The sequence below is a fragment of the Gobio gobio genome (genome assembly GCF_949357685.1).
Source record: "Gobio gobio genome assembly, chromosome: 25".
NCBI classification, from domain to species: domain Eukaryota; kingdom Metazoa; phylum Chordata; class Actinopteri; order Cypriniformes; family Gobionidae; genus Gobio; species Gobio gobio.
In genome coordinates this window covers 35,844,563-35,869,791 of record NC_137121.1, presented here as the reverse complement: position 1 = coordinate 35,869,791, position 25,229 = coordinate 35,844,563, and the positions used below count along the sequence as shown (strand labels likewise).

The 25,229-nt window shown below is 38.3% G+C and overlaps 2 protein-coding genes across 2 annotated transcripts in view; both read left to right on the top strand.

Moving 5' to 3' along the window:
- The window catches only part of LOC307122033 (histone H2B-like), a gene marked incomplete at its 5' end in the record, with an annotated part of 119,972 nt that overhangs the window by 42,628 nt on the left and 52,115 nt on the right, over positions 1–25,229 (top strand). The window lies entirely within an intron of this gene.
- Positions 892–1,266, top strand: LOC307122035 (histone H2B-like; the record flags this gene model as incomplete). Its single annotated transcript, XM_079809836.1, has 1 exon — positions 892–1,266. The coding sequence occupies one exon, from the start codon at positions 892–894 to the stop codon at positions 1,264–1,266; it is 375 nt and encodes a 124-aa protein (XP_079665962.1).

The window sequence follows — 25,229 nt, the reverse complement described above, 5'->3', positions numbered from 1 at the left end:
TCAACCAACCAATCAATCAATCAATCAACCAATCAATCAATCAATCAATCAATCAATCAGTATATATTTTACTGCAGCTAGGGCTCTTAAAATGTAGGACGTTGTGCAGTCCTGCAGGACATGTCAGTGGACAAACCTACAGGATTCCTACAGGTATATAAAACATCCTGACATGTCCTGCAGGACTGCATAATGTCCTGCAGGAATGTAGGGGTCCTGCAGGACAGAATGCAATTCTGCAGGACATGTCAGTGGACAAACCTACAGGATTCCTACAGGTAAATAAAAATTCCTGCAGGAATCATACATTCCTGCAGGACATTATGCAATCCTACAGGACAGTATGTGGACAATCCTACATGACTCCTGCAGGAATTTACCCTGTCCTTTAGGATTTTCATTCTGTCTTGCAGGATTCCTGCATGGTCCCTGCACAGTCCTTCAGGATTCCTGCTGGATATTTTTGTAAGGGATTAAAAGTGATTTACATAATCAAGAAAAAGTTAAAATTGGGGAAAAATTAAATGTTACAAAATCTATTTTTAATAGGGATATTACTTTATTCTAAAGTAATATAATCTGTATTCTTGCAGAATATTAGTCTTTTCAAACTTTTATCAAAGAAAAAGAGCGGGAAAGGAACAAAGGAAACGAGATCGTGTGGGTCTCCTTCAAACATAAAGCGGTAGGCGGGGTTAATATTTGCCTGCCCGTGATTGGCCCTCGTTCCTCTCATGTGTCTTTGAGTTGTCCAATGAAATATGAGTTTATGGGCTCGGCCTATGAAAATAGCCAATCAGAAGAATTCCACATCTCTTAGTAAATTAGCATATAGCGGTGAATAAACTCCTCTGGATCGCTCCTGAGCGCACACATCGACTCTTCATCATCATGCCTGAACCAGCAAAGTCCGCGCCTAAGAAGGGCTCCAAGAAGGCCGTCACCAAGACCGCCGCTAAGGGAGGAAAGAAGCGCAGAAAGTCCAGGAAGGAGAGCTACGCTATCTATGTGTACAAAGTCCTGAAGCAGGTTCATCCTGACACCGGCATCTCCTCCAAGGCGATGGGCATCATGAACTCTTTCGTCAACGACATCTTCGAGCGCATCGGCGGTGAGGCGTCTCGTCTGGCGCACTACAACAAGCGCTCCACCATCACCTCTAGAGAGATCCAGACCGCCGTGCGTCTGCTGCTGCCCGGAGAGCTGGCCAAACACGCCGTGTCCGAGGGCACAAAGGCTGTGACCAAATACACCAGCTCAAAGTGAGGTGACCTCTGACCTTACCCACCCCAAAGGCTCTTTTAAGAGCCACCCATCTTCTCGTTTAAAGAGCTGTTGTGTATCTGACTTTTTTGTTCTGTTGCTAATATTAAGTGACATTTTAATTGTGGATATTTTTTAATAAATTAAGCCAAGCATTTTTCAAAATATCTATTGTGATACAATTAATTTCCTCTGTCCTTGATTAAAAGAAATAAAATAAGCTTGTCATTTTTCTTTAAGTGTAAATGGCCAACTATCACAGTTTTTCCCAACTTGTGTAAAGCTCATCCAAAGCGCATGTTCCTTTCATTTGAAGCTCACTCAAAAGTGAAGTTTTACCTTCCAACAACAGGCAATCATGCCTATACCAATACAATAATTGTATTATTTCTAAAATAAGGAATTGTGTCTGTTAAAAAAAAAATTTCAAATGAGAAGTCCTAAAATATCTGAGAAACAAAATCCAAAAATAAATTGGATTTGCCGAAGAACAGACAAAATTACGGAGATGTGTAAATACTTTTAAAAGAAAAAATATCCTTTAAAAGAAGAAAAGGTCTGTTTTCTACAAAACTGTTCTAAAAACTTAAGACTCAATTCATAAACCTCATTATGTTTTATTTTCATCAGCAGATGAAAGTTAAATGCAAAGACTTTATTTCCCTGGATTTACTCATTCATGTGTGTGTTTGAGAGAATGTATTCTATAAACTACTGACATTTCTTCAACACTTTCAAATAAAAACTTGTCATTTAGATCATTTATTTATAGAAAATCGAATTCTTCATTAAATTGACATGCTAAATAAGTTATATAGTATGTGCTCTAAAAAAAATGAATTCTGAATGATTATAAGCTTGTTTCCTCATGGGGACCTCAATTTATGTCCCCATGAGTCAGTGTAAGGCCGCTAAAATCTTGTTCCAATGCCGGTAACGAGCGTTCTGTGTTTCAGTTGGGCAAAATGGATTTGATTATAATATTCTTTATCTAACTCCATTTATCATAATCTCGAATTTAAGATAAACTGCCAATTGGTTGTTTGGTCATTTATATTTAATAGTTAGTCACACAATTGATCATTCCGTTTAACCCTTTGTTGTCATAATCTACTTGAGAATTATAGATGAAGTCAGAATAGATAGAAAATGTAACAATTTATTAACAACCAGGTAAATGTATAATGTCAATTACATAATAGACAGAAATCTCTTTTAAATGGAAACACAAATTCTGGTTATGGTTTCACTTAAAATAGTTTCAAGTGGATGTAAACTTAAACCCTTAATTGTACTCAGTAGGCCTATGCATAGAATGTTACCTGAGAGAGAGAGAGAGAGAGAGAGAGAGAGAAGGCCCTAGACAGAAGGCGTTTCTCAATGTCAAGGAAGGATCCTCGGAAGCCAGAATTCCGAGGATGCTACGTCATCGACGTCCGTCGAAGGGCTGTTCCAATGTCGAGGATCCACGGAATTTCAACCAAGGTCTGAGTCCTTCGTTCGAAAAATATGCCATATACAGGAAAGGATGCTTATGAGTAGACTTCGCGCACTTAGCGCTCTCAAATCACCCACAATCCTATGCGCACAGCTTTGCTATCTTGTTCAAAAAATACAAAATATCGGACGTTGGCGGAGTCGGAGCGTTAACGGGGCAATATGCTTTCAAGTGTAAGTATTTACGTTACCAAAAATTTGTTATAACCGTAGTAAATAAGTAAAGTTTAACTTTTAAATGCCAGTACAAATTACAACCGTATTGATATTATACAAATTACGTTATTGATGGCTAACGGACCTTTTCACTGACGTAATGAGGCTGACGTGTACCTGCTAGCCTGTTCCATTTACGTGTTCTCCGAATGCTTAAGAGGAGCCTCGCCTCACCTCTGAAGGAAGTGACTTGGAAGGACCAGTCCTGCAGAGGAAGGATCCTTGACATTGAGAAACACCTAGAGAATAAAAAGATAAAAATAGGCAGAGCTACATGTGTTCCAGGATTCCATGGGAGATGGTCACACTGGAGTTGAGCTCCAGAGAAATGATGAAAAATGTTTTTTTTACACTGTCACACCTGAATCTGAGGAAAATTCACAACAAGAAGAGAATCACAGGATAACCTCAGGATTCCCCTCTGCAGAAGAGGATATTCATGCTGAAAGGGATATCATCCAACAACAACTAAGAAGAAAACAGTGCCATTTCATACTTCTCTTTGAGTTTTGCTTAGAAGAACAGCACAGAGAGACATTTTGGACAAAACTGGAACTTTAAAGAAACACATTTTTCTCAAAATCAGTGAGTCATATTTTTCCCCTTTTTGGGATTATATATTAATTTTTATCCCTTAATATCTTCACTGAGAGAAAACAAACAAAAATAAACAAAAAACTGGCAGTTAAGTCGGTTGATTGTTTACATTCTAAATCAGCGATGGCCAGTGCATCATCATCATCATCATCATCCTCATCATCCTGGCTCTTCATTGGCTCTTCATCTACCCTCAGAAGAGTCCTAAACACTCCAGGCAGCTGCTCAGACACAAGCAGGTGAAGGAAAGGCCTGAAACACTGTTCGCTGAACAACATCACAGTGTCATGACCAACCTGTAAAGGCAGGCAGATCTTAGCATTTGAAGATGCTGAAAAAAATGCTGAAACAAGATTTTTAACCCTGAACTTGTATCAAAATGGCACTGTCATGGTCCAGGGATCAGAGTCTGCTCTCAAAGTCTTCATTGAGGATTTTGATCATTTAAGAACACTGGCACTGTCTGATGAAGATGACAACAAGGATATGAACACCGATGCCTCTCCTGGAAGATCAGTCCAAAAGATGAAAATGGCTTCAGCAACTGTTATTCCATCTCCAATGTCAAGAACGAAAGACAATTTTTCACTCCTGGAGGTAGAAGTAGTGGAGCTAAAAAGAACTGATACTGACCCACCTGAAAGACACTGACATGGAACAGCTGACAAACGACATAAAGAACTTAAGACAAGAGGTTGAATGTTTCAAAGACACAGAGAAGAGATGTCAAAGGAACTTCCGCTAACTAAAGATGAACTGAGTGAAGTTAAATCAACTCTAGGAAGACAACTAACAGAAGTTAGAACAGAAATGCAGGAGGAGCTCTCTGCCTTGAAGTCAGTACTCCACACCAAACATGAACTCATCAATGATCTGAGAGAAAAACTCAGTTCTGTGTCAGCAGCACCCAACGAGTCTTCTGCTAAACCCTTGATACATCCAGAGATGCTCATGGAAAATCATAAGGTCATCATTAATCATTAATCACAATAAGCACATCATTATCCACACAGGGACAAACGATTTATTGCGGGCATATTGCAGGTTAGAGACTCCACTGAGTCAATGTATAGAAAAATAATGTAGGAACTAGATTTTCTTTAAAATATACTTTAAAATACACTATTAAGGCTTTTGGAGTCGTTTTTGTGAGAAAATTTTACTTCCGCATCTAAAAATGTGTTGGAAGCGTTTCCAGGCAAAATAGAATAGGAAAAGCTGTTTGTCATTTTGACACGAATACATATTAATAAATGACATTTTTATGTGTGAAAGTCTCTAGGTTTTGACATAAATGCAGATATAATTGTAATTAAAAAAATGTATATAATATCGATTTTCAAATATTGCACCTGCCAATGCAGAACAAAATATTTTGTAGCCTATTCGGCCGTCAATACTGCCGAGTGCTGACGTTGTCTTTGTTGTATCAGTAGGCAATATATTTATATAAATATTTTTTTATATATTTTATGTTTAACATGAAGTATAGGCCTTCCACTACGTCACCTAGCAGCAGCAGCGCCGCGTCAGACACGCTTCTGGTGTGCAAAGACACAGAAAACGCCACGCAGCTGAAACGCAACAGAAACGCCACGCTTGCAGTGTGTAGCCGGCCTACAGATAGGTAACGCCACGCTCACGTCACGCAGCCAGTGTGTAGCCGGCCTTACATGAGTATAACAATGTTTGACTCCATCATATCGCCGGGATGATAATCCTCCGGTCTAAAGCACTATACACACCACCGTGTGTTTTGAAGCAGATGCGCGAAGGGAAGTCCCGTTTCTTCACCTGCACAAAACGCCACCATGCAGAATTCCTAACCTTTTTTTTTTTAGGAAACCTGTGGACTCGATGCCCTACAGGCTGGATAATAATTTACCATGACAATGATAAATTGAAATAGAAAAACTACCGAAAATACACAGACTCTACTGAATACCAACTTATTCGGCACTGAGCCAACGCAGAGCTCGGCGAACCACTCCCTCTCGTGACGTAATATGACGCGATGTTGAAAAAAAAAGCGCTTTTTCCAAGCGGCCAATGAAATGGCCACTTTATATACTAAATTTGTGCTCTTATGTCTTTTTAAAACATTTTAAATCCTGCACTACCTTTTCATATGGTATTTTCATACAAGGTTATATATTAATCTCGAAAAAATTTTAACCTGCAATATGCCCTTTAAGGGCCATGAAGGGCCGTGTGGCTCCTGTGATCAGAGAGGTGGCAATCAGAGCCACACAACGCTTCCCAGAGGCTAAAATAACACTGTCTACACTACTGCCACTCTCTGATGTGCCATTCCACATGATCCATGGAAATAATGTGGAGCTCTCCAGAAGCTGCACACTTATTCCTAAAGTTCATCTTGCCCATCACAAAGACATACAACCCCATCATATGTATGACCAGATAAATCTCAACAAACAAGGAGTGAAAGTCTTCGCCAGAGTGCTGAAAAGCACAGCCCTTGGAAACACACCAAGAAACAGCAGAAACACCAATGACAAGAAGCTCTCGGCCACCAAGAACCCTCCGTCCTCCAGCAGAACCCAGACCGGCCACAGGACCTACATCACAACACCAGAGCTACACAATGGCAAGAATCCTTTGTCCTCCAGCAGAGCCCAGGCCGGTAGGGTTGCCACCCGTCCCGTAAAATATGGAATCGTCCCGTATTTACAAGCAAAATGACGCGTCCCGTATTTTCCCGTACGCGATTTGTCCCGTATTTTACATAGGTCCACACATAGTTCAATAAACACATATAGATTGTGCAGTGTGGAGAATACTGATAGCAAATATAAAGAAATCAATTTCACAATAAGTAGTGCAGGAGCCCATTTGTGTGTGATTGCGTTTTAGCGGCTTTGTTGCCATAGCGGCGGAGTCTCGAGAACATGCGCTGTGGCGTGTGCCTGTAAACTTGCACGGTTTTTAAAAACATGTCGAGCTCGCGTCACGTCCACCGTTTGAACGCAAGAGGATCTCCAGATATAGAGCTGAATATCAAAAAGGTATCAATGGGTCTGTCCAGTAACTCATGATGAACCTCAGGCCAACTGCACACTTTATGAGAAGCATTTCAGTTGCTCAGACTGACTGACTTAAAGCAGCAGCGCTGACAGACACATCCGTGCTTCTAAAGGTATAGGCCTATAGTTTTTTTTTAATGGATAATATATTAATATAATATTCCATATATTATCAGAGCTTGGCAGACAGAATAATTATTTTTTTAGAAAGATTAATTAATAGATTATAGCCTAATAAATGTTATTATTAATATAATTTATAATTTAGCTAGGCTATTAATCATACATAATAAATAATGTCATTGATAATATAGTCATAATTTAAGTAAATAAAAAATAAAAAAATAAACATTTTTGAAATTCAAAAAAGTGATTACTGGTTCAGAATGACTGCTTAAAGGGACAGTTCACCCCAAAATTTAAATTCTGTCATCATTTAATCACCCTCAAGTTGTTCCAAACATGTATACATTTCTTTGTTATGTTGAATAAATAGGAAGATTAATTCCTACTATGGAAGTCAATGGTGTTGGTGTGGGTCGTGAATGGGTTTCCCTTATTTTGCCACACTGAAGGTGGCAACCCTACAGACCGGCAACAGGACCTCCATCACAACACCAGAGCTACACAACGGCAAGAACCCTCCGTCCTCCAGCAGAGCCCAGACCGGCCACAGGACCTCCATCACAACACCAGAGCAACGCAACAGCAAGAACCCTCCATCCTCCAGCAGAACCCAGACCGGCCACAGGACCTCCATCACAACACCAGAGCAACGCAACAGCAAGAACCCTCCGTCCTTCAGCAGAGCCCAGACCGGCCACAGGACCTCCATCACAACACCAGAGCTACGCAACAGCAAGAACCCTCCGTCCTTCAGCAGAGTCCAGACTGGGCCACAGGACCTCCATCACAACACCAGAGCTACACCACGGCAAGAATCCTTCGTCCTCCAGCAGAGCCCAGGCCGGTAGGGTTGCCACCCGTCCCGTAAAATATGGAATCGTCCCGTATTTACAAGCAAAATGACGCATCCCGTATCAAACCAATATGGGACGCGATTTGTCCCGTATTTTACATAGGTCCACACATAGTTCAATAAACACATACAGATTGTGCAGTGTGGAGAATACTGATAGCAAATATAAAGAAATCAATTTCACAATAAGTAGTGCAGGAGCCCATTTGTGTGTGATTGCGTTTTAGCGGCTTTGTTGCCATAGCGGCGGAGTCTCGAGAACATGCGCTGTGGCGTGTGCCTGTAAACTTGCACGGTTTTTATAAACATGTCGAGCTCGCGTCACGTCCAACGTTTGAACACAAGAGGATCTCCACATATAGAGCTGAATATAAAAAAGGTATCAATGGGTCTGTCCAGTAACTCATGATATATTGTTATGGGTCGCTCCGTTGCTCTGATTGGTTGTAGGTCTATCCAATTGAGGTCTTTCCTGGCTCGGTTGAAACACGCCCCATAATCACAGCCCAACAGAGCAGATCAGACTCATATTCTGACTAGAATTGAGTATGACGACGTCAGACTAGCCCAAGACCATTGTTACAAGTAAAATACAACTCAGAAATCAAAATTCAAAGTTCATCTAATTCTTCACTATTTTGGTGGTAGTGGAATTTAAGAATTCTTGGTCTGAATTCCTCAAAGGAAATGTAGCAAAAAGTCAGTGCAATTGATATATTTAAATAGATGGTATACATCAATAAACCATATAATAATAACAACAATGATATTCAATCAAAATTATGAAGATATATATATATATATATATATATAATAACCACTGTGTTTGTTCGGGAATCTTCCAATGTAATTAATGCAGATCTAAATATGATTAGTCACACAATAATGTGGATTGTGTATTCCTGGCAATGGAGTGTGTGTGTGTGTGTGTGTGTGTGTGTGTGTGTGTGTGTGTGTGTGTGTGTGTGTGTGTGTGTGTGTGTGTGTGTGTGTGTGTGTGTGTGTGTGTGTGTGTGTGTGTGTGTGTGTGAGTGTGAGTGTGAGTGTGTCGATGACAAGATCAAATTTTTAATTTTGTAATTTGATTGAAGTGCTCACACTTCAGATTTATCTGTTCTGGATAATGTTTCTGATATTTTTGGTGTGTTGAGAAAACCAGGGGCCCTCTGGCTTGCCAACCGTCCCAATACCAGAAAGTTTAAACACTTGGAATTTTAATAGCAGCAGGTCTGTCTCTGCTTGAGAATTTGTGTCATTGACTTGTGATTTGTAGCCATGCATATGTAAAATACAGTGTTTTCCCATGAGTTGGAAGAAGGTTGTAAATAGTGTATGCTATGTTTCTTTGTTAGAAAGTCATCATGGGATCAACTCTACTAGCCTGTGTGTGTGAAGCTATCTGGATCTGTTAGTGTGAAAAGATGGACAATAGATCTTTAGTGAAGTAACACTTTTAGACTCTATGCCTTCTTTGTCGTCTATGATGTGTAGTGTTCAGCCTGAATAGATTTGATCTATTCCAGGTGATGATGTTGTGAGTGTAGGGTGTGTGTTCTGTGTTCATGTTTGGGAGATGGGTGGAATCTAATCTATAACAATCTGTGTTGCAACTTGCATAATTTAATTCCAGTTGTATACTGGGAGGTCATGTGGACATATCGTGAGGTGTGAATGACCCCATCATATATATTCGCACCCATCTCCCACATCTCAAGTTCTGACAATTTTCCGTTGCCCTGGCTCTGATGCAGGGGGCGGTGGGCCTTCCCGGCGTCCGTCCTCCAAGGAATTGCAATTGTCAACCTGAGATAGGGACAAATGTGGAGAGAAACACAGTTCATTCTGACATTATCAACAGCTTCACAGTCAGACGTGGACTTTGTTTAACTGGCACCATTATGCCTGTTGCAATATTCATCCCGATGTCATATGAAACAGAGTTTCATCGGCCAGATCTGAATTGCTGCTGTTGTTTTGTGTATTAACACTTAAAGCTGCTCTTGCAGTCGAGCCTTCACAATCTGCTGTGTCTGAGCATTATAAACTCCAGTTCTGCTGGGGATTTTTTCAGGATTAATCAGAGACTTCTAGCCACTCTCATTACAGTCAAATCTGTGGGCAGAAATTAGTTAACCTGTTTCGGTGTTGTCTGCTTAGCATTTGCTATTTTACAGTGTTGTTCACACATTTGATTAGTGTAGATCTCTGTGACCTGTGAAAACTGGGGTACATCTGCCTGCTGTTTAGTATTTCACATCCTCTTTGTAAATTTACTTCCCTGATCAAATTTAATTTTTTTTGAGTGAAGGATGAATTGGTTTTCTATTATCTGTGCCACATTTCTAGTTTTGTTTCTTGTAAAGGCAAAAGATAACAGCACAATCCCCCTCCCTTTTGGCACTTGGAATTGAACCAATGAAAAGTATTAGAACTTGCTCAAATGATAAATTGCAAAGGTCAGAGTTATTGAATCCTGTTGTGATGAAAGCATTTTCATGGTTAATGTCATTGTAATTCACACTGTAGCCACATGGCAATTCTGTGTTCCTGTACATGATTTACTGCAGCTATATAGGAAATAGCAGAGCTTCCACTTAGGAGACAAACAAATTCAACATAGAAAAACATGCAACTTGAAATTTAAATTAAATACATTTTTAATAATTCATAGATATGAATAAACGTTTGAGAATTCTATTTAACTCTTTACTCTTATTGGACTTACTGGTTCATTCGGTTCTCATCTTCGCTCAGGGTCCTCGCACTGGCCATTATGCGGGCCCATGTCACAGACTCGCCAGTATTGGTCATTTCAACAGAGGTAAATGACTATACAATTTAGAGCACGGCTCTCATGCTTGCTTTCTCTAAAAGTATTTTTTCTAGTCCCCATAGATCTGTGTACACTTGAATTAAAGTAACGTTATCTCTAGTCAGAGGTCACAACCACTATAGCTATAAGTCGACCAATACTTTCTCTAATAGTAGTTTTGGTATGGTCATGCCATGGTTTCCCATGTACACTTAGCTAGAGTAACTTTACATTAAACAGAGGTAAGGCTCACCCTATTTAGGTTGGTCGATCAACATTATTGTTGTCCTAAACGGAAATTAACTTTTTAGCCTTTACAGTTTAAGATCACTTGAACTAATGCCAAGATTTAAGGCCTTTGCACACTGAGTCCGAAATTCGCATGCAAAATTTTGGCATGTCAAAAAATAAATTCGACCTTACGTTATGTCATTCACGCTTGCACACTACCTCTGCTTGCACACTGCACACTACCTTGCTGTATTTTTCTGTACAGCATCATCGGTAATGTAGTTTTTGCAAGGAAAACAGATCAATTTAGCTCAAAGGGAATTATTAGTTAATTTTATAGGAAATTTTGACAAAATCACTTATTTTACGGCCGAACAAATTAATTGTCCAGCGCTAAATTAAACGGGCCGTAACTATCAGCTCTGAGGCTGACATTATCCAAACTATAGTGAAAACATAATATTTATTGGCACGGTGCAAGACCAGCACTTTAAGACATTAAACATGAACATAATGCAAATAAAGGGTGATGGCTCATTTGGGAAAATTAAGAAAGGAAATAAATGGCTTATTACAGTTAGAAGTGGAGAAAAAGGCTAGATTTTTTTAAACAAACTTACAATGTATCAAGACCAAGAGCATTTTTATTTATTGGCAAGGTGAATGCGAAAGCAACAAACTGATAATTGAATCCCCGAAATACACAATCCCAAAACAAATGAAATTAAACATGATCCAAAAGATATTGGAACTACTTTCTAAGAATTATAATAATGAACTATATACAAACAGACCTCTCTTATTAATAGAAGTTCCTTAATACATTAGATATGCCCTTTATTGGTGATTTACAAAATAAAAGTCTAACTGCAGAAATAACCGAATTACAAGAAGTCATGAGCAAATTAAAATCAGGCAAATCACCAGGGAGTGATGGATTAACTTCAGAGTGGTATAGATATTTCTATAAAGAACTGATGCCTACTAATGGACACTTTCAATTGGATCATAAAAGAAGGGAAAACTCCTCCATCATGGCAAGAGGCTATAATTTCTGTAATCCCCAAGGAGAAAAAAAGACAGGGAACACTGTCAAAAATATAGACCCATAGCACTCCTTAATACAGACTATACAATTCTTAGTTCTATTTTAGCATCCATGTTAAAAGACCCCGAGCGCGCTATTCACCTCTCCAATTACCTAAAGAAAAAGGTGGTATGGCTCTTCCAAATTCTACAAATTATTTCTGTGCTGCACAGTTACGCCCCATCTTTTTTTGGTGCACTTCTAGTTACATAGCCAATTGGAAAGACATAGAAACAAATATACAAGATCTTAAAATTCAGTCATTAGAGGAGAGTGAACTCCATGGACATAGTAAAGACAAACTGGACCAATAATGGCATTCTCAGTGAAGGTTTGGTATTCTATTATTAAAAGTTTCAAATTGGAGAAATAAATTGGAATACTTATGTGGATTACTCATGATGGGGAATTTAAGTCAGGAAGGGAAGATCCAATATTTCAACAGTGGAAGAAGAAGGGAATAACAGCATTGTGTTGTGTAATTGCAGGGGGTGAAATTAGACGCTTCCAGGACTTAAAGGATACATTCAGACTATGAAATCAGGATTTATTTAGATATTTCCAGTTAAGGGATTACTACAACAAAATAATCCATTAGTTATCCATTCCATAACTAAAAAGATGATGGATGCCTATAGTCATACACTACCCAGATTAATCTCTTCTCTGTATGATGTGTTGATGTGTTACAGTCCCTCCTCCACATTATATCAAGTTTAAGTGGGATAAAGAATTAATGATTGAAATACCAGAAACGGATTGATATGACATGTGGTTAATACACCAAACTACAATCAGTTCACAAATATGGAGGGAATTTGGCTGGAAGTGTCTTATCCGCTTCTTTATAACACCTAAAATCAAAAGCAAACAAAGCTGCAAGCAGCAGGCTTGCTGAGACAGTGTGGACAGCTAGAAGCGGATCACACACATATCTTTTGGAGTTGTGGGAGTCTTCAGTCTTTTTTGGGATGATGTGCAGGTAGTTATGTCGGAAGGGTTTGGATATAAAATACCTAAAACCTCTTTGTTTTTACGTATGGGAAATATTAGAGGAATAGTACCTAAAAGTGATCAATATTTATGTAAGATTATTCTTGCGGCTTGCAAAAAGTCTATAACTTGGAATTTGCTTTAAGATTCTACTTTGAACTTAAAACAATAGTTTGGAATTAACAGTAACATCATGCATTAAAATCTTGAATGCACAGCTAGCCATTGATTATCACCTTGTGTAAAAAATATTTTACAAAACTTTTTTATTAATGTATTGTTGATGGTTAGCTAACTGTGCTAGGGATGCCATGAAGACATAGTATAAGTATTAACGGATGTGGCCCAAATTTTCAAAGATCTTTCAAAAAGTTAATCCTTTTGAAAATCACTGAATAATTTGCACAGTTATGGGGGAGCATGTAAATGTTGCCGCTGCTAAAAACATCGACCATAACCAGATCCGATGTCTGGACTTTCGATGTACCAATAACCAAAGATGGGTCATTAATGAACGATCCATTCATTGCGTCTGTCACGTGACAAATTAACAAAAGATTTGTGAGGTAAAGTAATCATTTGTGTTCCTCATACATTTCTTTGAACACATTATAATGATTTCCAAATTCGGAATATGATCAAGATTGCATAGATGGACCGTGGACATGTTCGGGGAATTTGGCTTTTGAAAATATAACATTTAATGCCACTCAAATTAAAGGGGGGGAGAAATGCTGTTTCATGCATACTGAGCTTTTTACACTGTTAAAGACTTGGATTCCCATGCTAAAAATGGACAAAGTTTCACAAAACAAAGTCTGTGCCAAAAATACTCCTTCCGGTTTCTCATAAGTTTCGTAAAGTTTTTTTTAGAGTATGGGTATATGTGACGTCAGATGGGGTGGAATGTCCTTGTACGGCCGTACGGGCTCTTCTTCCGGAAGGGCGCGCGACTAGAGCGAGAGAACAAATGCTTTAGGGAAGCCGGCTGCGTTGCAGTCACAGGACTTCACAAAATCAACAATGTCATTAAAGATGTGTGTTTTTGGTTGTCAAGCCAAGACAACCCTGCACAGCTTCCCAAAGAACCCAGCGTTAATGGGACAGTGGATGGAGTTTGTTTTTCCGGAGCAGTAACGGAGTTGTGCAAGTGTTTTTGTTTGTTCCCTGAATTTCGGTGACGATGGTTTATAAACAAGGCCCGGTTCCACTCCGGATTTGTAGCGGGTCTAATGCTGAAAGACGGAGCAGTCCCAGCGATTAAGGTTCATGGTTGTGTGTTGGAAGCAGACGGTGAGTAAAACTGCTTCAAATGTCTTTGTGTTGTTAGCTTTCAACTCGTTCAATCAAATGCGCTACTATTCCATTGTTTTTCTATGTAAACACGCACTAGTCTGACGTGCAAAACCGTTCCGTTTGCTGCTGCTAACATTAAATCACATACAGTCCATAAACCAAATTATGTCCTCATAATCCATGAGTAAACACACACATATGTTGTAAAACTCGCGCATGACAAGCCGCTAAGCAAATAAGTTAGTTACAGTACATACCATTCAGACGTCCTGCTGTAGTCCTTGTTGCTGCTTCTCCTGTTCAATTTCAGCCTCTAGATCTGATTCTGGATCATATATGTATGGCTAAATCTGATTGATCTCAATGGTTTATTTAGGATAACGTTTTTTTTCTCCACGTTTAAGGATGTCAGAGCTTTCAGACACTCTCAACGCAATAGCTGCGTGCGCTCCACCCACACGATACGCCTTCAGCCGCTCGTTTTTTTCCCGGAAAGTCTCTGTACAGCCTATCTTTCTTTTATAAATATAATAAAACTAATGATATGTTTGGAGATATGAAGGATGCAATACTACACTATAGGCACTCAAGATTGACATGAGATTAACTGAAACTGAGTGTTTCACCCCCCCTTTAATGAAACGACTGAGTTTATTTTGATGAACAAGATCGAACGAGAGAGTCATTAACTTGACCCAATATTCCAATCACTACCAATGACAACCTGAACATTTCAAAATGTCCCAACAACCACAGTGAAAATGAAGAAGCCCTGACACTGAGTGATTGTGTGATAATATGTGCATTTGAACCTCATTTAAATGAATACAATACACATTGTTTGAACAAATACTTTCGGTGATCTACTGCGGTGAGCTGTAAAGTTCCTTTATGCATAAATATTTTAAATTTTCCTCAAAAACAGTTCCTTTCTGCATAAATACTGGCCACACAAACACAGATGAGGAACACAACGCAGGAGAGAAAGTTGTTGGCATCTTGACGACACCAAAACTCTCTGAAAGTGTAAAAGGGAAATATAGAAAAACTATGGCAATGTACAGAGAAGATGGGAAAAGCACTGATTATGTCTATGGAAATTATGATGTCACAAGAGTTAAATTTGAAAAAGAGACCACGGACTGTACCGCAACGAGAATCCAGTCATCTGAACTCACGGGTACTGAGATTATTTTATTACACAACATAGCAGCAAATATGGGATCAGTAATGACTTGAAGACACAACTCCTGCTTTCAGTTACTGCATGCTATGTGATGTGAATAGATAGCATAACAGCATGTTTGTTGATCTTCAGGAGCTGACGGCGTGAAGATCAGAAGCTCCGGAGCAGCTGTTGTGTGTTTGGTCCTGCTGTGTGTTCTTCTGCTGACTGCAGTCATAGTGCTGTGTGTCATGTTCACTCAAGAGAGACAGCAGCTCCTATCCAAGAATGACACCCAGACCAATGAGAGAGACCAGCTCATATCCAAGAATGACAACCTGACCAATGAGAGAGACCAGCTCATATCCAAGAACGACAACCTGACTAGAGAGCGAGACCAGCTAAAAATGGAGAAAGATTATCTTCAGAAGAGTCTTTGTAAAATGGGTGAGTTTCGCTGGTCATTTTAATATAGCATTTTAATATATGATCTGGTCAGTAATTGTTAACCTCAAAAACATGTGAATCAAGTTAAAAATCCAAATGAACAACCCGATCAATATAATTTGCTACATGTGATCATACAACAACTTGTTGGCTATATACAATTGCATTAGAGGCTGTTAAATAGTCATTTCACATTTCTATGTCACTAAGTATAACTAGTTGACCAGTAGATATCCCTGAAGGTCCAGGAACCGAGCCACAGTTTCCACAAAATCAACTATCCCACTTACTAAATATGTGTTTTATCATTTTGTCAATCAGGCAGTGTAAATAGACATTCCGTAACTTTAGAGGAGATTGAAATAAAGAGGAATAATGGAACTGGTTGTGTTTATACTGTAGATGGATGGACTTGCGATCAATCCAGTCTTTACTTCATTTCCTCTGAGTGGAAGAGCTGGAATGAGAGCAGAACATACTGTAGAGACAGAGGAGCAGATCTGATCGTCATAAACAACAGCGACGAACAAGTGAGTGTGAGAGAGTGTTTGAGTATGTGCATTTAGCTGATACATTATTGTCAGTTCATGATATAAATGTGCTATTGTTTAATATTCCTATAGGCGTTTGTTAACATGATTCCTGGTACAGTTGGAGTCTGGATTGGTCTGAGTGAAGTGGATGGCAGATGGAAATGGGTTGATGGCAGCGCACCGAACTCTGGGTAAGAAATCACTGAACCAAACTGATTATTATCAAATAAATGATTCTCACAATCGGTAAAGCAGCACTGAACATCTAATGCTGATCTGTTGTTTCAGGTTCGGGAATTCTCCAAATGGATATACAGGACAGTACTGTTTTGGAAGTTTTTCCTCACGGTTGAATTATGATTTATGTGATCATCTTTATAAATGGATCTGTGAGAAAAATATTTGACCAAATGTACTGACCTAGAAACATTTTTAAATCAAATCCATATTTAACATTAGCATAATTTATTGAATTGCTGAAGAAATTTAAATATATTTCAACAAATACTTGTATAGGACTATATTTGACAAAAACATGCTTGATTAATTGGCCTATTGGACAGCTCTTTGTTTTATAAATCTTTAAACTAATAAAACTCTTTGTTTTGAATACACACTCTTTATTATTTTTAATAATTCTAAAATAATTCTAAATTATACACACTGCAAAATTATACAAAATTAAAAATGAAAGGAACAATTTTTAATCATAGAATAGCATCAGTCAGTTAAAGGGGTGGTAAACCACAATTTCACTATTCTAACTTTAGCTAGCGTGTAATGTTGCTGCTTGAGCATAAACAACATCTGCAAAGTTACAACGTTCAAAGTTTAAAGCAAAGGGAGATATTTGCTTTTAAAGAAATCAGTTTCTAAGAACTACAGCAAACGGCCAGTAGGCGACTACACACATTTCTCCAGGGCTTGCTGACATCACCAGGCTCAATATTTACATAAACCCCTCCTCCGAGAATATTAAATAAGGGGGGGTGAGGCCATTTTGTATCGCGGCGCTGTTGTGGTTAGTAGGCTGGAGTGTTGTTGCCGCGATGCCGAGGAAACGCTGTTATATTCATCCGGATTGCAGGTCTGGGGTACTTGCTCTGTTCAGCCTTCATAGGGAGAGGGGTGCGTTGCAGAGCGTTTAACATACAGCATGTTATATGCACGTGTGTTTGAGTCAGCGGGGAATCAGGCGCGCGCAGGGCTCCCTGCAGAGGAGATCTAACATCTAAGCACATCTAACAGAGGAAAACATCCACCGTCTTCGCGATTTCAATGCCAGATTTGCACAACGTCAGCTGCGTGAAAAAAACACTGCCGGTGCGTGGATGCACGACGCGCGCGCTGCACATTTCACGGAGGACAACACAAACTTCCACAAACTTCGCGAGTTTAATACAGGATATGCACAACGGCTTGTCCTGAAAGCTGGATTTACAAACAGAAGCTGTTCACGGGCCACAACCTGTAAGTCTGATTTATATTTCATCGATGTGTTTTCCTGTAATAGGTTGTAGCAAGGAAGTAAACAGATGACAGCGCTGTTCTGCAAACCAGTCTGTTAAATGCTCATTCATACTTAACGATATCCGACAAACACCTAACGTTACAAACACTAACGTTAAAATCTCAACAGCGAACCTGGCATTAGTGTAAATGATTCTTTGATTAGAGCTTTTATGTATTGTTTATCTTCAGGCATGCTAAACATGGTTCTGTGTGTGATTTGGCTAACTTACTAAAGTCAGTGCTAAGTGTTCGTTTTGGGTTAACGTTAGTTCTTGCGACAGATATTTGGCTATAATCGTTCTAAAAATACAAAAGTTAAAGTGCCATTCAGTAGCAATCATTATAAATCCGCAGTCTTTACTCTCGAGGACTGAACAGGTTCTGCTCGATCATCTTCACTCAAATGTTCTGGGTCTGATTCGAGCTCATATGGTTTTATTGACGCAGTTGTTTCTAATACTGAACAGCCTCCGGTAAGGGGCGTGACGTTTCCGACGTGCACTGCGGTTAGCGAATCACAACACACTGGGCCAGCTAACCAATCTGAGCCCACTGCGTATTTTTGAGGGACTGGCTTCATACAACCCGGAAAGCATCAGACCGTTTTACAAGGAGGGACAGAGCAGTGTAGAATAAAGGTCAAATATATGACAAATAAGGCATTTTTTTTTAAAACGAAGCATGAACACATGTTACAGTGCACCCCACAAACACAGTCAAGCCTTCAAAAGAATGTGTTTTACCACCCCTTTAAACTCCCGGGATATTGATCTGGGCCCGTATTTATCAAGCCTCTGAGAATTACTCACAATAACACACTGCTAAAAACTGACTTAAGAGTAAAATAATTCTTGGCTCAAAGCTGTGCTTAAAAGTTAGTTATCAAGCATTTCAGTCGTAATTTAAGTGAAGTATAGGACTAAATCTTAAGTGTCAATCTTAAAGTTGATTCGACACTTTGCTGTGCCACAAACTGGATTTTGGATGACGACATAGGCATGGACCAATCACTGAATATATTTCATTATTTAAGAATATTCTCAGATTAATTCACATTGAATGGTGAAATTCCTGACGACATCATACTCAATTCTAGTCAGAATATGAGTCTGATCTGCTCCGTTGGGCTGTGATTATGGGGCGTGTTTCAACCGAACCAGGAAAGACCTCAATTGGATAGACCTACAACCAATCAGAGCAACGGAGCGACGCATAACGTTAGTTGTCAAATGTTAACAGAACTCAACTGCACTGTGTTGCCAAGTCCGCGGGTTGAAGCGAATAGTAAAGGTGAATGCATATACGAACAAGTTCTCCGTTTAGGATTAGAACAAATTCAACCCAAGTGCCTTTGATGACGTGGATGATTACGTCACTGTTTATCATCTGTCCATCATCTTCTAAAGCCCGCCCTGACAATTTCATTGGTCCGAACAGTTTCTGTTCGGGCATAATTACTTCTCTAAGGATCAAGTCCAGACCGAACTGCCGGAGTTAAAATGTTGTGGGCGGGGCTAAGTTCGGCTGGCATCCAGGCTAGAAATTCCTAGGAGGAGTTTACATTCAACCATAGACCGTAAAAAAATATGGACGACACAACTTCATTGACTTCCGCTGACCCGAGTTGAAGCTTTCATAGGTCCGCACACGGCGCTGACATCTTGGGACAGAGTCTGCGCAGTAGCGATCTCGGGACCGGAGTTGCGCAGTGGAGAGCAGGAAGTAGAGGCGCGATTATCAAAATCCCGCCCACACTCTCACAGATGCAGAACAATTAATTATGTTGGTGTGAAATAAACAGTTATAGAAATGTAGAAATTAAAGCTAAAGCTCCAACCTCCTCCCGAAAATCCCGAAAAAAGTCTGTTAGTGCCTCAGTGACAACTTCACTCAGAGAAGCCGTCAATCTTAGCTGTCAATCATGACATCACACCCCCCATTTTTATAGCATCAAATAACTAACTAAAACTAAACTTATTTAAAAAATGAACACTTGAAATGAAATCATCGTAATAAAAACAGACTAAAATGACAGAAACCATCTTTAGGAAATTGTTTAGTGTGTCTCGCGTCCATTCTAATACATGGAGGGGTGGGGTTTAGGAGCTATACTGGGACCAGCCACTGGGGGGCGATCGAGGCGCGGAATCTTCAGTTTCTGACAGGAGCACTACAGGCTTGCATTATATATATAAGGTTCATATATACATTATGAATACATTATGATGTACACATTGGAAATGAAAGATAAGCAAGTTTTCCCCCATGTCTTAATTACAAATTGTTCAACCTGTGTGGTGTTAACTGACCTGCCTATATATACACGGTAAAAAAAAAAATATTGTATGGCTAAGTAAATAAAACAGGACAAATCATGCATCTTTTGCTTAGAATAATCTAGTAAAAGTGAAAACTCGAATTTTACTTGTAAATATTGGACATCCAACAGAGAAGTACATTTCACTTGTGACTCTCTGGCATATTTGCATGAATTAATAAAGTACTTGAAGCTATTTAAAAAAAAGAAATCAAGTAAAATTTACGTCATCTTGAAGCAATCACGTGACTCTGCGCATGCGCGGAAAGAACGCGATCATCGACTCGAGGGCTTCAGTCTGCACTGCACTCCATCTGCACTCGAGTTTCGACAGGTAAGCAATAAACTGCATTATATTGTCAATTTTTAGATTTTATTTATTCAGTAAATGTAATTGCATTCAATGGTTGTGTTGTCATCTGATTCTGTACATTTGAAAAGTTTTGAGTGTTAATGATGACTAGCTTCGTAAAACGTTAACATTAGCAGTATAACGTTCGTTTTTGTTAAGTTTTAAAGTTTAAGTTACGTTATATACGACTAAAAAACTTGAATATGTTACTTAACTGTGATCTTTTAGTTTCATATGTGTTATTTTGTATGCATTGGATATGGAGGGGAAACATATGTAAATGCCACGCGGCCACGAATTAACAGTATGTGAGCAGGTTTTCGTTCCCTCGTTTTAATTAAATGCACAATATGATTAATTCCCCCATCCCCTAATTAATGGACCAAATCGTGCATACTGTTTAATAAATAGTTCTCTTCTTTTACTCATACAGACGACATGAAGTCAATCTCAGCCCCCTTAAAGATTTCTAGGACAGATGGCCTGCCTTACAGTATTCACAGAAGCTCAGGTAAGTTGAGCCATAATATATTATTGTATATATTATATTTTTGATTATTTGGTGTTCATATAAAAAAACATTTTTGTGTATGGATTATTTAACTCTTTATAGACAAAGGATGAATTCCAAATAATTACTGCTGTGCCTCTGCCCCTGGAGGTTGCAACAAGTAGTTGTATGAACCAGTTAAACATTTTGATTATGTTGATTTGTGTATTGACTGCTATAATTTTGTGTATCATCATTCACAAATGCCGCTCGACCACATCCATTCCTCCACACACTGTCTTCTGTCTTTGTCTATTTTGGTTACTGAAACCATTTAACCCTCTGGTGCTCTTCTGTCATTTCTGACCGGAAAATTGAAATGTTTTGAAATGTTAAAAATCACAGCTTCATCAGAATGATATGAAACTTGGTGACTTTTCTTGCATTATGTATGTAACTACACAAAAAAATTGGGGTCATGATTTGAGCATGCTAATTGGTCGTAAAAAAATAAAAGTAGCGTTCATTGTCTTAGGAAATGTATGGGAAATCGGCAAAAACACAAATTCACTGAATATTTGTGTGTACAATCGACAAATCGGCCAAGATATCGAAAAAAATCAAGAGTGTAATATTGTCACATCCACTCACACACACACACACGCACACTTAAACACACACACACACACACACACACACACACACACACACACACACACACACACACACACACACACACACACACACACACACACACACACACACACACACACACACACACACACACACCCACCAATGAAAAACTGAACCTATGAATAATGTGATTTTTTTAAATCACAGCTTCATCGGAAAATATGAAACTTGGTGACTTTTCTAGCATTAGGTTTGTAAACACACAAAAAATTGAGGGCATGATTCGAGCATGCTAAGTGGTTGTAAAAAAAATTCTCCCACTTGTGCTCTTCGGTCAAAAATGACACCAAATGAATGGGAAATCTGCAAAGACACAAATTCACAGAAAACATCTATATTTCTAACAACAACAAAAAATATCTAAAACTTTATAATAAATAGTCTTTGAGATTTTTTAAATATATATTCAAATCCATCAAAAAAAAATCACAAAAATAATAATTAAATGTGTTCAAAACAGAAGTAGGGAATTCTCAAGCCTCTCCACAGAGACCTCTAGTGGTTACACCCATGGTTGCATGATTTCTTAAATAATTCCAAAAGAGGGCGCTAATCTGCCTTCAAAAAAAAATGTGACCTATTTTGACCTATTTTAACCTTAAATACTGCAATAATTAAAAAAAAAATAATAAAAAATTTGTATAATTTTCAATGGCAAAAATAGACCATAATTATTGCATAAATATTAAAAAATACCATCAAATTATCTCAAAATACAAAATTAAAAAGAAAAAATAGTATTGAAGAAAAAAAAAATTCATTGGTTTTACTGGGGTGGAGGAAGTTTAATTTTTAGGTGTCCGGTCACTTATGACCGGTTAAGACAACCAATGCAAGCCCTAAACCAAGAGCACCAGAGGGTTAAAGGTCCCGTTTTTCGTGTTTTTTTGAAGCTTTGATTGTGTTTACAGTGTGCAATATAACGTGTTCATGTTTCGCGTGTAAACAAACAGTATTTTTCACACAATTTACTTATCTGTATACTGCTGTTTTCACTGTCCTCAAAACGGCTTGAAAGATTTCCCTGTTCTATGAAGTCCCTCCTTCAGAAACATGTAACGAGTTCTGATTGTGCCAGCGGTTCCCGTGTTGTGATTGGACAGCAGCTTAGGGCACGCAGAGCGCACGTTACCGGAAAGGTCACGCCTCTCACTATAACGGGGATACATGCGCTCAATGATCTCTAAGTACAGCGTCCCTGTGAAAGCCAAACAAAGGTGACTTGACTCCGGGATGAAAATAACAGCGTCTCGACGACATGGCAACAAACAAACTATACGAACGCAACACTTCCTATTCTCCACGCGGGAGCAACAAGACCACGCCCCCTTTTTCGCGCGTTCTTGTGGGCGGAGGTTAGTCGACATACTGCTCTACTGACGTAATTAAAGCAGGAAATACCAGGATGTAGTCCTAACCAGCCGTTCGCTGTAGGCTTTGAAAGGGAACTTCTGTTAAATAAAATATCTCGCTCGGCATTGAACTTTGAGCTTTATAAATTTACAGGTATTATAAATGCTCTAACAGCAACATTACACACTAACTAAAGTTTGAAAAATGGGATCACGAAGAACAGGACCTTTAAACATTTTTTAAATGTTAATTTTAATACTATTTTAAAATTTCAGAAAAGGTTGAAAGTGACTGTTCTGTCAGTTCTGGGGTTTTTTTGTATTGATTATTAGGAATAAATCTCTTCCCAGGGACACACCATTGAGAAGACGAGATGTCGTGATCTGATGGCTTCTTAAAGTGTTAGTTTATCACAAAATTAAAATGATGTCATTAATTACTCACCCTCATGTCGTTGAAACCTGTAAGACCTTTGTTCATCTTCAGAACATAAATGACGATATTAATGACATCATTTCCATTATGTGGTAGACTAAAACTTAAAGTAAAAATGCATTTCTCAATTTCCGAATCACTAATTTCCTAGTCACCATATCCCAGTCATTTTCATATTGATGATGTCATGTGGAAAGATGTAAAATTGTCCTGACCATTTTTTAAACGTTATTAACATTTTAAATTTGCTTTCCCCCCAGTTCTTCCTGGATTGCATTAGGATGGCAATCAAGACGACTTCTTGGAAGAAGTGATGGCGATTCTTGTTCATGCAAAGGAGACGGCGAGCCAGTGATGTCCATTGTGCTGAAAGGTTTTTTTTGATAGTTTAAAAGGCTTTCAAAGGACTTTCCTTTTTTGAGGGTGGTGGGTGGGTGCTAGGTTAATGGGTTTAATTGTAACATCAGTCTGTTAATGTTTTGATACTAACTTGACATGTTTCCATTCAAAAGCAATAATCTACCTTGTTGACTCAAATGTTGAACAAATGTTTTTACGTTTACAAATTTCTGATTTATATTGTTACTAACTCTAATTCGAAATATAATCGTGGTTCTGTAATTTAATTTGCAGAATTTTACTGTATTCTTTCATTATATTAAATAACTGTATTTTTAAAATTGCTGTATTTTTTATAATAAACTTGAATGTGTGTATTTGCTATATTTAGAGGAAGTATGTAAAATGCAGTACATCCAATATATATTCCTGCTGGCTAAATATTAATGACTCGCAACTGAATTTTAACAGTTTATTAACTACATAAGCGTTAAACTTTTTTAACTATGTGTTGTATAATGCATAACTTAATTTGCCACGTCTTTACCTTGAAAAACAGCAACAAAAAAAAAATGTATTTATAACTTTTACATTTGCATGAACAAATTTCATAAAAAAGTGGATTTTGTATTATTCTGAATTCATTTTTATTTATTTTTTTAATGGACATGAAATTAAATCTTTTTAAATTACTTGAAACATGTTTGCCACCATGGCCCTTCACACAAAGAGGAAATATGCAAGCTGCATAACTTTAAAACCACATGAGGAACAATATGATCATAAAAAAATGGTTCTAAACACCACAGACACTGATGAATTTTCACCACTTCATGAACAGACCAATGTCCAAGGCCCGGAGTCCAACAAACTTCTGATCAAAAAAGAGAACAATTCAGCTCCAGACGCTGTTCCATCACAGGATGCAAAGACTATATAATAAAAGAACAAAGAGGACAATATATATTACAAAACATAATGATACAGTCAAATAATGATAGAGAGATGATAGATACAGTCAGATACAGTCATTCAAATTGGTTTTCCGCTTCCTGCTGGCACTCTAGACTGAATATGTAAAATGTAAAATGTGTACCTTGAATGCAATGTAAGTCGCTTTGGATAAAAGCGTCTGCCAAATGCATAAATGTAAATGTAAATGTAAATATGTAATAAATGCTGCGAACAGAGTGGCAAGGCAGGAAGCTGTGACGAATGCCCTCCTCACCATCCAGTGCCCACTAGTCAAAGTGTCTCCTAAAACAATCATACCACATGTGACAAGAGTTATTTTTAACAATACCATTTTTAAATTTTGGCTTTTTACATTTAAGCTATATTTAAGTAAGAGTGAGTGGTCTCATTCTTTTAAATCAAAGTTAACAAAATACATTACAAATGCAAATTACACAGTCTAGCTAAAATCATACTGAAATGTAAGGGAATACTAGGGACTGAAACTAGGGATATCAAATGTTCACACACCAGGTTTTTTTGTGTTTATTTAAAATAAGACAAATCTGATATCTGTTCATTTTTTTTAGATAGTTCTTTAATGCTGATCTAACAGCAGAAGAC